This window comes from Megascapheus bottae, chromosome 16 (assembly GCF_031878675.1).
Source record: "Megascapheus bottae isolate mThoBot1 chromosome 16, mThoBot2.hap1, whole genome shotgun sequence".
Taxonomy (NCBI): Eukaryota; Metazoa; Chordata; class Mammalia; order Rodentia; family Geomyidae; genus Megascapheus; species Megascapheus bottae.
The window spans coordinates 47,360,380-47,373,736 of NC_143524.1; the positions used below are offsets into that span (position 1 = coordinate 47,360,380).

A 13,357-nucleotide genomic window follows, 5' to 3' on the forward strand; every position below is an offset into this window, starting at 1 on the left:
ATATTTAAATATGAGGAGTCCATTTTATTTTTTATTTTTTACTTATTTATTTTGTGCTGGTATGGAGGCTTGCACTCAGCCTGGGTGTTGTCCCCTAGCAGTTTTTGCCCAAGGTTGGCATTTTACCACTTGAGTCACAACTTCACTTTTGGGTTTTTTTTGCTGATTCATTGAAGACAAGAGTTTCATGGAGACCTAGCTGGGTGTGGTGGCTCACACTTGTAATCCTAACTACTCAGGAGGCTGAGATCTGAGGATCAAGGTTCAAAGCCAGCCTGGCACAAAAGGACCTGAGACTCTTATAGAAAAGCGAAGTGGCACTGAGACTCACAGGGTAGGGTGGTAACTTTGAGCTCAGGGACAGCACCCAGGCCCAGAGTTCAAGCCCCCATGACCGACAAAAAAAGTCTCATAGACCTTCCTGCTTGGATTGGCTTTGAACCTCAAATCTCAGTCTCCTGATTAGCTAGGATTACAAGCCTGAGCCACCAGCATCTAGATTCCCATTTTCTTTTCTTTTTTCTTTCTTCCACACCCCTCTCCCTCTCCCTCTCCCTCTTTTCTCCTCCTCCTCCTTCTTTTGCCAGTCCTGGGGTTCCAACTCAGGGCCTGGGCACTATCCTTGGGCTTTCTCAAGTTGGCTAGTGCTCTACCAGTTGGGCCATAGCTTCCAGCTTTTTTCTGTCTATGTAGTACTGAGGAATCAAACTCAGGGCTTCATGCATGCTAGGCAAATACTCTACCACTAGGCCACACTCCAGGTCCCTTCCCAGTTTTCTTGAGTAGAAAATATTTGAGAATTTCTTTTTTTTTTTTCCTAGTAAAGGTCAAAAGCATGTTTGAGGGCTACAAGTGAGTTAATCAAATATTGTTGCAGTTAATTGTGTGTGTATGTGTACTGGAAACCAAATTCATGGCCTGCTGTATGCTAGATAAGTACCAGGTATCCAACTGTAAAACCATATCCTCAGACCCTAAAGTAAAATTTTCTTTCTTTCTTTCTCTCTCTCCCTCCCTCTGCTCCCTATCTCTCCCTTCCCCCCTTTCTCTTTCTTCTTTTTTTAGTTTGTGTATGCATGTGCTGGGACTTTAACAGAAGGCCTTTTCCAGCTAGTACTCTACCACTTGTGCCATACCTCTATTCGTGGCTTTTGCTAGTTAATTGGAGATAAATGTCTTGGCTTTCTACCCACACTGGCTTTGAATTGGGATCCTCATATCTCAGTCTTCTAAGTAGCTAAGATTACAGGGTTCAGAAAAATTAAATTCTTTAACTTAATATGTTGCTTAAAAAAAAAGACTTTTCTATTCAAGTTAGGAAGCAATTTTATCTATTGAGGTCATACCTAGCTAATGTGCCTTGCAAAGAGTTGTGTTTATAGTAAAGTACATGGAGAAAAAGCATTCTCTAAAGAAAGCTCATCAGGCCAGCTTAGTGGCTCACGCCTGTAATCCTAGCTACTCAGAAGGCTGAGATCTGAGGATCAAAGTTCAAAGCCAGCATGGGCACAAAAGGACCTGAGATTCTTATCTCCAACTAACCTCTAGAAAACAGGAAGGGGGGCTTCATTCAAGGTTGGGTGATAGCCTTGAGCTGAAGAGCTCAGGAACAGCGCCCAGACAGAGTTCAAGCCCCATGACCTGTCCCCCTGCCCCCTCCCCCCCCAAAAAAAAGCTCATCAGGCCCTGAGTATGGCCCAATCCCTTTCTGCTGGTCGTCTAGTCCTGACTCTAGTGCTCTTTGCCTACATTTATGGGGTTTTATTTCAGGGCTCTTCCTCCTTGTTCCTTTCACAATGAGGCACCCAGGTTGAGGAAGCGAGTGCTGAGCTTTCAGAGACCAAGCTTGGCAGGCAGCAAAAAGGCCTGACTGCAAGTGACCTGGAAGAACTAGTCATTGCCCTGCTGTCCAGTAAGCAGTTGGCAAGAAATGGCTCTATCTGGCACTGCAAGGTCCTGAAGGAAGAGCTGAGCTCTTGCTGAGTGAGTCATGTGACATTGACATGGCAAGCAGAAGGCTGGCAGATCTATCCCTGGCCAGATGGATCACCTGATGCAGACACTGGCTCCCACTCTCTGGGATTGGCTTAAAATGGAGCTGCCTTGAACCAGCCTCTGAGCCTTGGCATCCTGTTGAGCGGCCTTCAGATTCAAAGCCTAGAAATAGAGCTGAAACAGCCAGCCAGACTCAGACTGTGGAAGCAGACAACCATGCAGATGTTGACCAAACGCTACCCTAACAACTGCCTGCTGACCGTCATGGACCGGTACTCAGCTGTGGTTCGCAATATGGAGCAAGTGGTGATGATACCCAGCCTCCTGCGGGATGTACAGCTGGGTGAGCCTGGGGACCAGGCCCAGGAGGCCGCCCCCGATCTCTACACCTACTTCACCATGCTCAAGACTGTCCGCGTGGAAGTGGAACACGGGATGCTGCCCAAGGAAGAGTGGCAGGCCAAGGTGGGAGGTGGCCAAACCAACAAGGCTGAGAATGAAGTGACCGAGAGAGTGGAGGCCCAGGGAGAGTGGGTCCCGGAGCTGGACCTGGAGGCCCAGTTCTACCTGCACTTCTCCAACCTCCATCACATCCTGAGCCACCTTACCCTGAAAGCCCAGGAGGTGACAAGGAGGTACCAGGAAATGACAGGCCAGGTCCTGTAGGCCTTGGACCCTAGGAAGGTAATGGTGGTCATACTAGAGTCCTCTGAGAGCTGTAGGGGAGGGGGAGGGGGAGAGGAAGTGGTGGTATCGCTTTGGTACATCAAAGGATGCAGACCTGGGAGCACTGGAGACTGGGCCAGCCTTACTTGGCATCTAACTTGGTATTGGTGAATATGAGCCTTAATGGAACTCAGCGAGTGGCCTGTTATGTGTGTGTGTATATATGCATTTATTCATAAGCATGAATGTATGTAAGTATGTGAGTTGAACAGACATAAATCTTTCAGTTGCCTTCTTTAAAAATCGGATTAGAGTGGCCAGGAGCTTGGCCTAGTGGTAGAGTGCTTGCCTAGCATGCACGAAGACCCGGGTTGGATTCCTCGGTACCACATGCATAGAAAAAAGCTGGAAATGGTGCTGAGGGTCAAGTGGTAGAGCTCTAGCCTTGAGAAAGTCCAAAGACAGTACTCAGTCCCTGAGCTCAAGCCCAGGACTGGCAAAAAAAAAAAAAATCGGATTAGAGGGCTAGGAAAGTGGCTTAGTGGTAGAGTGCTTGCCTAGCATGCATGAAGCCCTGAGTTCGATCCCTCAGCACCACATACACAGAAAAGGCTGGAAGTGGTGTTATGGCTCAAGTGGTAGAGTGCTAGCCTTGAGCAAAGGAAGCACAGTGCCCAGGCCCTGAGTTCAAGCCCCAGGGCTGTCCCCTCACCCCCGCCACAAAAAAATAAAAAAAAATCTGATTAGAGCCTAGGAACCGGTGGCTCACACCTGTAATCCTCACTACTTAGGAGGCTCATGAGTTGAATGAAGCCAGGCAGGGTAGGAAAATCTGTGAGACTCATCTCCTATTAAGCCAGCCAGAAGCAAAGACATGCTCAAGTGGTAGAATGGCAGCCTTAAATGCAAAAGCTAAGAAACAGTACCCTGAGTTCAAGCCCCATGACTGACCAAAAAAAAAAAACCAAAAAAAACAAAAAGTAAAACGGAAGAAATTAGAGCCAGAGAGGCAAAATGACTCAAATGCATATAGTAAGAGAACAAAAGCAAGACAAGAGCCAAGTATAGTACATGTCTGTAGTCCCAAGACTTGGGAGGCTAAGGCAGAAGGATTTCAAGTTCAAGGCCAGCCTGTGCAACATACTGAAACCAGTAACTGGAGGAAAAAAAAAAGCAGGGTAGGTTCCATCTTTGAGCTGAGTGTTCTACCCATCATATCTACACTGCTATTCTAGTATAATGAAGAATAAAAATGGCAACTTCCCCCCCAGGGCCTACAGAAAAAACTGCTACAGGTATTTTCTCCAGCACAAAGCCAAATTGAACTTCAACCCTGTTTTCTGCTCCCCTTGAGACTTCCTGGGCTGCCTTCCAAAGGTTCTTGAATTGAGCCAGGGGCCTCAAGGGAGCTGAGCCTTTAGGTCTTGTCTTGCTTCCAGCACTAATGAGCTATAAGGCCTTGGCTTTGAGCTCCCATCTCCTCGGTGTATTATAAGGATAGTAAACGTAACAACTAGCATTTAGTCATGTGTAAATCTCTTGCCTGTTAATTATCTAATGGAATTATTATCTTTAACAGATGAAAACAACTTGGAGCCCCAAGAAGTAAAACAAGCTAGAGATAACAAGCTACAGTAAATTGCAAAATCTGGATCTAACTCTGGCTTCATTCTCTACCTTCACAGTCTCAGAATTCTGCAGTCCCAGCTAGGGATAGGATTCTGGAATCAGCAGAAGGGTAGAAATCCCATTCAATAATTCTCTAATAATTTGGCAATAATTCTGCCAGGTGCTGCTAGTACTTCACGCCTGTAATTCTAGCTACTCAGGAGACTGAGATCTAAGGATCGCAGTTTGAAGCCAGCCCGGGCAAGAAAGTTCATGAAACTTTCTCCAATTAGACACCTCCAAAAGCCAAAAGTGTGTGTGTGTGCGCGCGCACGCACACGCGCACACACACGCACACGCGCACACACACACACACACACACACACACATAGAGAAGTCAGATGAGTGATCCCAGGATAGTGTTTGACCTTTCAGACATGAAGTGCTGCCAGTTTTCCAACAGCAGTGTCATTTGTTTTCCACTGCTAGTTCTACTTCAATAGGCATGTGACAGCACTTGAATTGTTTGCATTTATACTTATTTGGCTTTTTGAATTTTTAGGCTCTCCACAGGTCATTTTCCCCGAGAGAAGGAAGCTGGGATGACTCACAGCAAGCAGCTCACCTGCCTGGAGAACAGCAAGACAGGATCTGCAACTAGAAGCAAAGGCGGCTTCTGGACTTTCTTCCCAGCACCAATTTATGGAGTCCAGTCACTGGCTCACCTGGGGATGTTTGTTGTTATTTTTAACTCCCTCATGCAGTTCAGGATGGTGACCAGTGTGGTTCAAGAGGGACTGGATGTTAGTGTGGACCAGTGAAAGAGCAGAGGTATTAACTCTGAGGCTTACATCCCTCTTCTTGGCAGTTAGTTATCCAATGTATGATCTCAGCAAGCTATTCATTCAGTGTCTAAATTCCCTCAAGTGTGAAATAGGAACACTGCTACCTACCTCACTAAGAGACAAGACGGACCAAAAACACCTGACATATGAGAGCCGTTAATAATAGGCTGATTCTTTTTCTCTCGCCCTCCTTTGTGTGTTTTCTCTATTCCTAGCCTTTTATCTTCAACTGATAGGTAAGTGGCTCACCTGATACCTGCTGATCACTGGAGCGGTCTGTACAGGTGAACCATAAACCTATTTATTGCAATAGCAAATAAAAAAAAATAAAAACCCAAGCCAATCATCTCTTTGCACATCTTTTTTCTTTTTTCTAAAGCCCTTTCTCTGACATAGTTTCTTCTTTCTTTTTTTTTTTTTTAAGCAAGTGGCATTCTAGCAGAATTGTTTGGATTTTGGCCAGAAAACATTTGATATATGCATACTGCCATTCAGTTTGGAATCATGTATATAACTGTGTCTGTGTGTGTTTTACTAATCTCTAAAACTTAATCTGATTACAAAAATCTAAACTTGAAATTTGGGGGATGAGCCTTTGGGTTTGATTAAACGACAAATAACAGCTTTGGACTAAGGCTATGGCCCAAGTGGTAAGAATATTTCAACCCTAGAATCACCTGCTGTATTATAAAAAGACAGAAAAGTAGAGCTAAGAATGTGGCTTAATTGTAGCGTGCTTGCCTGGCATGCATGAAACCCTGGGTTCAATTCTTCAAGACCACATAAACAGAAAAGGCTGGAAATGGCACTGTGGCTCAAGTAGTAGAGTACTACCCTTGAGCAAAAGAAGCTCAGGAACAGTTTTCAGTTCCTCAGTTCAAGCCCCAGGACTTGGAAAAAAAAAAAAAAAAAAAAAAGGATTGCAATTCAAAGACATCCCAGGCATGAAAGTCTATGAGACTCTTATCTCCAATTAACCACCAGAAAAAACTGGAGGTGGTGCTGTAGCTCAAAATAGTAAAGCACTAGCCTTGAGCTGAAGAGCTTAGGTTGTGGAGTTCAAGCTCCACACCCGACCAAATACAAATCAATAAATAGTAAATAAAAAGACAGAAAAGGAAGTCGGCTGTCTAAGATCTAAGGATCATGGTTCAAAGCCAGCCCACACAGGAAAGTCTATGAGACTCATCTCCAAGTGATGAGCAAAAAAGCTGGGCGAGGTGGCTTGAGTCTGTCATCTTACACTATGTAGGAGGCCAGTTTATGCAGAAACCTTCGTGATTCCATCTCAAATGAAAGAAACTGGGGGGAGTAGTAGCATGAAGCTGTCATCCCAGCTAAAATCTGCAAGTCTAAATAAAATAAGTGGTTCACAGGCTAGGCAGACACCCAAGTACTAACCAGACTCAATCTTAAAACTAATCGGGAAGAGCCAGGCACTGGTGGCTCATGCCTGCAATCTTAGCTATTCAGGAGGCTGAGATCTAAGGATTGTGGTTTTACGACAGCCCAGGCAGGAAAGTACCATAAAAGCCTGAAGTGGAGCTGTTATTTAAGTGGCAGAGCGATAGCCTTGAGTGAAAATGCTCAAGGACAGCACCCCAGCCCTAAGTTCAAGTCCCAGAACCAGCACCCACCTCCCCACTCCAATCCTGCATGATAAAGGGCTGGAGACACGGCTCTGAAGTACCACTGCCTATGAAGAGTGAGGCCGGAGTTCAGACTCCAGCAATGCCAAAGAAACAGCAACAAAAAACTTCTAGAGTCAGAGTAGCCATGATAACTATTTTAATTACAGGTATTAACATTTAGATTAACAAATATCAGCTGTCATGGAAACATGTTCTATAATATTCAGAAATAGAAGTCAGTTTTCGGAGATTTCAACGCACTGGATGGAATTCTTCAAGAATTTCACTGTAAGTTTTCTTTTCTATGAAAGTAAAGAACATGAAAGAATTATTTTAAAACTATGTTTTAAAAGTTGCACTTCTTGTCAGGCACCAGTGGCTCAAACCTAATCCTTTCTACTTCGGAGGCTGAGATCCGAGAGGATCATGGTTTGGAACTAGCCAGGGCAAGAAAGTCCAAGAATTCTTTATCTTCAAATAACCACCAAAAAGCTGAAAGTGGAGCTGTGGCTCAAGTGGTAAAGTACCAACCTTGAATGAAAAAGCTAAGGGATAGTACCCAGGACCTTAGTTCAAACTCTAGGACTGGCACCAAAAAAGAAAAAAAAAAATTGATTTCTTAGGCCAGAGATATAGCTCAGAGACAGAGTACTTATTAAGTATTTACAGGCCTTTGGCTTAATCCTCAACACTGTATAAATAAATAAAAGTTGCATATCTAAATCAGGCTCAGTGGCTCAAGCCTCTAGCCCTAGCTACTTGGGAGGGAGAGACTAGGAATTGAGGTTCGAGGCCAGACCAGGTATTAAAGTTTTCAGGCTTCCATCTTAATGGATGGCTGGTCTTTGAGTGAGGTGTACCAGTTATCCCCATAGACTTGGGGAAGCACAAAGTAGGGGGACTGCAACTCACGGCTGCTGGGGCACAAAGACCCTACCTTGAAAATAACCAACCTACATTCAATATATGCTGAGGGAAATTATTGTCCCGAACAGTAATTTGCTTTGTGAACATGCAGGAACTGGGGCCAGAGGAGAAAGAATGTATCAGGAGGAAGGTACGACACAATCAAAGTAATACCTGCAGTCTGAGGACAAATATTTCCCAAGCTTCTTGCACTGAGACAGTATACACAGAGCTAGGCTACACCAACTGCTGGCCTCCTAGCTTATCCCTGCCACTCTGTTTAATCCTTCACCTTTCAGCTAGGATTCTCCTGGCAGCACCCTGCAAGAGATGCATGATGGGAGAAAAGGCGGGGTTACCTGCTCTGTGAAGGCTCTGTGCTAGAAGCTGGGGATAAAGGTGGGGTTACAGTCCAGAAGGGAAGACAAACATGGAATGGTACCAAAACAGGAAATACGTCAGCTTAAGAAGTCTGCATTTTATCCCATGGGCAATAAACAGCTTTATTATCTATCTATCTATCTATCTATCTATCTATCTATCTATCTATCTATCTATCCATCCATCCATCCATCCATCCATCCATTATTGTGCCAGTCACTGTTCCTGAGCTTTTGTGCTCAAGGCTAATACTCTACCATTTTTGAGCCACAGCACCATTTCTAGCTTTTTGGAGATAGTCTCATGGATTTTCCTGCTCGTGCTAGTTTTGAATCTTGATCCTCAGATCTCAGCATCTTGAGTAGCTACAGATGTGAGCCACCAGTACCCAATTTCAACAGCTATTTTAAGTAGAGGTATAATCAGAACTGTTGTTAACAGAAGTAAGACCAAAGGCAGTAATGAAATAGAGACAAGTTCAGCAGTTCAAGCAAGAGATTATCAAGGCCTCACCAGGGTAAAAGCCATGGGAAAAGAGATTTCAAAGCTGAGCAAATGCTTTGGGAAGGCAGAGGGGACATGAGTTTCACTTACTGTCCAAGGGAAAGCAGAGGTACAGAGGTGGCAGTCAGAAATCCGAAGAATGAATTCAAGGAGATGTTATGCCAGGGTAATAAAGGCAGAGGTGGGAGGATCACAAGTTAAAGGGCTGTAGGGTGGGCCTGTAGTCCACTCTAGGGCATATGAGCTCAAGAGAAAGATGGAGGAGCCATTGGTACAAAAAAAGTACCTGAGGCTATATCACAGATACAATGAATCAGGGAAAATGAAATACCTTTTTCAGCAAAATCTTCTGGATGTGCTTTAATATATGCAAACATGTCGTGGTCCCTCACAGCAGTAATATACTCCTGACGTTTTACAAGATAATATCCAGCGAAAACAAAGGATGTAATATATAAAAGCTGGCGATGCAAACCTAAAATTACAAATTAAAAATTAGTTAATGTATATAAAAATTACTTTCTTTTTTTAACAGTTCAAGTGTGTAATCGACTCTTATGCTATTGTTTCCAAGATTTTTTTTTTTTGCCAGTCCTGGGCTTGAACCCAGGGACTGAGTCCTTGGGATTTCTCAAGTCTAGAGCTCTACCACTTGAGCCTCAGCACCACTTCCGGCTTTTTCCTGTGTATGTGGTACCGAGGAATCGAACCCGGGTCTTCGTGCATGCTAGGCAAGCACTCTATCACTAGGCCAAACTCCCGGTCCCTGTTTCCAAGATTTTTTGTGTGTGAACCAGGACTAGGGTTTGAAGTCAAGGGCCTAGATGCTTTTCCCTAGCTTTTTTTGTTCAAGGCTGGCAGTCTACCACTTGATCCACAGTTCCATTTCTGATTTCTCTGTGGTTAATTAGACTTTTTGACTTAGGCTGTCTTTGAACCATGATCCTTAGATCTCATTCTTTTGTTGTTGTTGCCTGTTTTTGGTCCATTGTGGGGCTTGAACTCTGGGCCTTGGCATGTCTGTGAGCTCTTCAGCTCAAGGTTAGTGCTCTACCACTCGAGCCACAGCACCAGTTTTTGTTATTTTTGTTTGTTTTTTTAAAGCAGAAATCAAGGCCTTGAGATTAGTAGGCTAATGTTACATGGCCAAGCTACACATTCTACACTGGCTATCTATCTATCCACACAAGTACCAGGGATTGAATTCAAGACTTTGTGCTCTCGCTTGGCTTTTTCAGGTCATGGCTGGTGCTATACGATAAGCTACACTTCTAGTCTAACATTTTTGATGGCTAAATGGAAATATAAGTCTCGGGGACTTTTCTGCCCAGGCTTCTAACCATAATCATTAGATCTCAGCCTCCTAAATATCAGAATTACAAACATAAGCAACAGGACCGGGGCACAGGGGTTTTTGTTCATTGTTTTTGGTGCTCGGGAGTTTAATTCAGGACCTCAAGCTTGCCAGGAAAGTGCTCTACCTCTTGAGTCATGCCCTAAGCCATTTTTTTCCTTTATTGTTCTTTGAATGGAGAATGTGCAGGCTAATCTGAACTTTGATCCTTATTCCGACTTCCCATATATCAGAATAATAGGTGCAAGACACTTCATCCAGCTATTGGTTGAGAGGGTCTTATGTTTATGCTTGGTCTGTCCTGGAACTTTGTTCTTTATGATTTCAGTCTCCCATACAGTTAGGACAACAAACATGAGCCACCAGTACTTAAAACACAAGCTGATTTTTTTTTTTTTTTTTTTTTTTTTGCCAGTCCTGGGCTTGGGCTCAGGGCCTGAGCACTGTCCTTGGACTTTCTCAAGGCTAGAGCTCTACCACTTGAGCCTCAGCACCACTTCTGGCCTTTTGCTATGTATGTGGTACTGAGGAATCGAACCCGGGTCTTCGTGCCTGCTAGGCAAGCACTCTACCACTAGGCCAAACTCCCGGCCTGATTGGACTTGTAGTTTTTTTTGTTTTTTTTTTTTTTTTTGCCAGTCATGGGTTTGAGCTCAATGTATACATTTACAGATATGTGAATGTGAATAGCCCCAACCCAACTAAAATTTGTTTCCTTTTCATACTTTGGCCTATCTCAAAGGACAGGAACCCAAGTCATAAGCAGTAATTACCTTTTACTCTAGTCTTTTTTCTTATAACCAGACACTGAGTATGGTGAAGTCTACTTAGTAATCTCTTTTCCTGACTTCAGGAGCTTATATCTTTTTTTCCCCCCAGTCCCTGGGCTTGAACTCAGGGCCTGAGCACTGTCCTTGGGCTTTTCTCAAAGCTAGAACTTTACCATTTGAGCCACAGCACCGGCTTTTTCCTAAGTATATGGTATCAAGGAATCAAATCCAGATCTTGGTGCATGCTAGGCAAGCGTTATACCACTAGGCCAAATCTCCGCCCAGGAGCTTATGTCTTTTGCATTAGTTACTCTTTCCCTTTCACACAGAGTTACTCCACTCTGATGCCGTATTTTACTCCATCATGAAGAACTTCACTGAAATGTAAACCTATCTTGTTAGTTCCCTGTATCCCTTAACTGTGTCCCAAAGAAGTCCAAATGGTGAATATGACCTTTCATGCATCACTCCTCTACCTTTATCTTCTGACACTCCTATATGGACATCCTACTCCAGCCTTGAGAAAACCCAAGCACAGTGCTCAGGCCCTGAGTCCAAGCCCAGGGACAAAAAAAGAAAAGAAAAGAAAAGATCCCCAGAACCAAACGACTACTGTGCTCTTCTTTCAGAAATGCTAAATTGTCAAGAATGAAATGAGAGTATTTCATATTTTGGTCAACTTTTACTTCCTCTAGAACATTCTTCCTCCCATCTACATCACTTCTTTCTCCCAAAGCACTCTATTCATTCTGTCTCTATCAAGGTATGTACCTATCAAGAAGAGACCAGTAATGGACTATTTACTTGTTTGCCTTCCTGACTGGACAAGAGTGGTGTTTCTCATCCCACATACCCAATAAGTAACCCAGAGAAAAATTCAGTGTTGAACAAAGAAATGGTAAACTCTGTAACAATTCATCATAAGAAAAAGGAACTTGTCCAACACCTTTTGTGTGTTAGATATTTTACCTATAGAACCTCATTCACTCCCACAATATATACAAATTAATTTTTTGTAAATGAGAAGATTTTGGCTCTCAATATCCAAAATGACTCTGCTGGAAAGCAGTGGAACACAGCTACAGAACTCCCAGATGGAGTTCTTTTCATTATACCTAGGACAGGTCTGGCCAAATGTGGGGTAAAAGGGAGACAACCTCATGTCCTCAGAGATGGAAATGGCCAGAGCTCATTCTGTACTAAGGGATCAGGTATAAAGAGATGAAATTTCACTATTTAAGCATTGCAGCTTCATAGGCTGAGTTGTCATGACTGGAAGTCATGACATAGAAAGAAGCTCAAGTGAGGTAATTTCCTAGTTGAGCCACTAAGTCCATTCTTTCTCTTTGTGCTGCTCAGCTTCAATTCATGTTTCACACTGTGGACAGCTCTGATCACTGTACAAGCTCTCAAAAGCTTCTAAGATTCTTGCCTTATCTCTGTAGCCTCATTTCATTACCCTACTGGTACACTAAAATCAAATGCCCCTCCTATTTGCTTCTATCCCCAAACACCTAGAATGCTCATTTTTCTAAGTTCTGCCTAATAATCAAAGCTGAGTTCAAAAACACCTCCTCCAAAGAGATCCTTAGGTCTCACTACAGGTACTCTATCAATAATTATCAAGGTACGTTTGACAGAAGGCCAGAGACATAATAGGAAATACACCTTGCTCAGTGTTGAGCCTCCTAAGTATAGACTAAGAGTAGTAGTGTTAGCTTGGCTTTTTTTTTTTTTCCTTGCTGGTGCTCTACCATTTGAGCCACACCTTTAGCCTTGCTCGTTATTGGTAATTTTGGGGTCAGAGTCACAGGGACTTTTCTACTCAGGTTGGCTTTGAACCACAACCCTCTGTACTCAAACTCCTGACTAGCGAGGATTACAGGTGTGTGCCACAGTACCGAGTTAGTACCTGGAAGACCATAAACAACACCAGGCTCCTCCTCCAAAGCTTATTAAATCATAATCTGCATTGTAACAAAATCCCTGGAATACTGTTATACCCAGGAAGCCTGAGATGTAGAAACGGGTTCGACTACGATTAGCCATGTGACCAAGGGCAAGCTGGTTTAACCTCTTCAACTGTGTGCGGGTCCCTCCTCCCCGCACTGCTCTTTTGAGATCTCCATGTTATGGTACCCGTGTCAGCAGTGCCTGGCTTAGAGAAGAGCGCTCGTATCTGCCCAGAGGAAATGGACAGGGGTGGCCCTGTGTCCTGCAAACTCGCTTCTTAGCTTCTTCAAGCAAAACACGAGTCAGGTTAAACGACGCTGGGGCGCACGGCGCAGGACGGGCAGGACGGCCCAGGCGCCCGATCCAGTAGGTCCCCCGCCCCCGGGCGCCCCACGGCGGCGGCCGAGGCCCTGCGACCCCGTGGCCCGCACAGCCTCACCGCTCGTCAGGACGGGCCTCTGCCGGAGCGCGTTGTCGAACAGGCTGGCGCCGTAGCCCAGAAGGCCCGAGAAGATCACCCGCGGGTCGGTCAGCTTTGGCGGGGGCAGATTTCGGGCCTCATCCGGCAAGAATTTTAAGGCCTCTCGGCCTGGCCGTCCGTCCATCATGGTGACGCCGTTTCCCTTTGAGGCCTGGCCTCACACGTCTAATGACAAGACCACCTCGACCTCCGCCCGGGCCTGAGACACCAGCCTCCTCCTCCCCGTTTCCTCGCTGAAGGGCAGCGGACGCGGCAGTGCAACG

At 44.6% G+C, this 13,357-nt stretch overlaps 2 protein-coding genes across 2 annotated transcripts; one reads left to right on the plus strand and one right to left on the minus strand.

Annotated features, from left to right (window-relative positions):
• The first annotated feature begins 2,108 nt into the window (after positions 1–2,108).
• Positions 2,109–4,942, plus strand: Thrsp (thyroid hormone responsive). The gene is made up of 2 exons (XM_090348493.1): positions 2,109–2,679; positions 4,832–4,942. The coding sequence occupies exon 1, from the start codon at positions 2,212–2,214 to the stop codon at positions 2,659–2,661; it is 450 nt and encodes a 149-aa protein (XP_090204619.1). The 5' UTR covers positions 2,109–2,211; the 3' UTR covers positions 2,662–2,679; positions 4,832–4,942.
• Positions 4,943–6,885: 1,943 nt separating this feature from the next.
• Ndufc2 (NADH:ubiquinone oxidoreductase subunit C2) lies at positions 6,886–13,338 on the minus strand. The gene is made up of 3 exons (XM_090348496.1): positions 13,053–13,338; positions 8,868–9,011; positions 6,886–7,047 (listed from the first exon to the last, which is right to left on the minus strand). The coding sequence occupies exons 1-3, from the start codon at positions 13,219–13,221 to the stop codon at positions 6,998–7,000; spliced, it is 363 nt and encodes a 120-aa protein (XP_090204622.1). The 5' UTR covers positions 13,222–13,338; the 3' UTR covers positions 6,886–6,997.
• Positions 13,339–13,357: the final 19 nt, after the last annotated feature.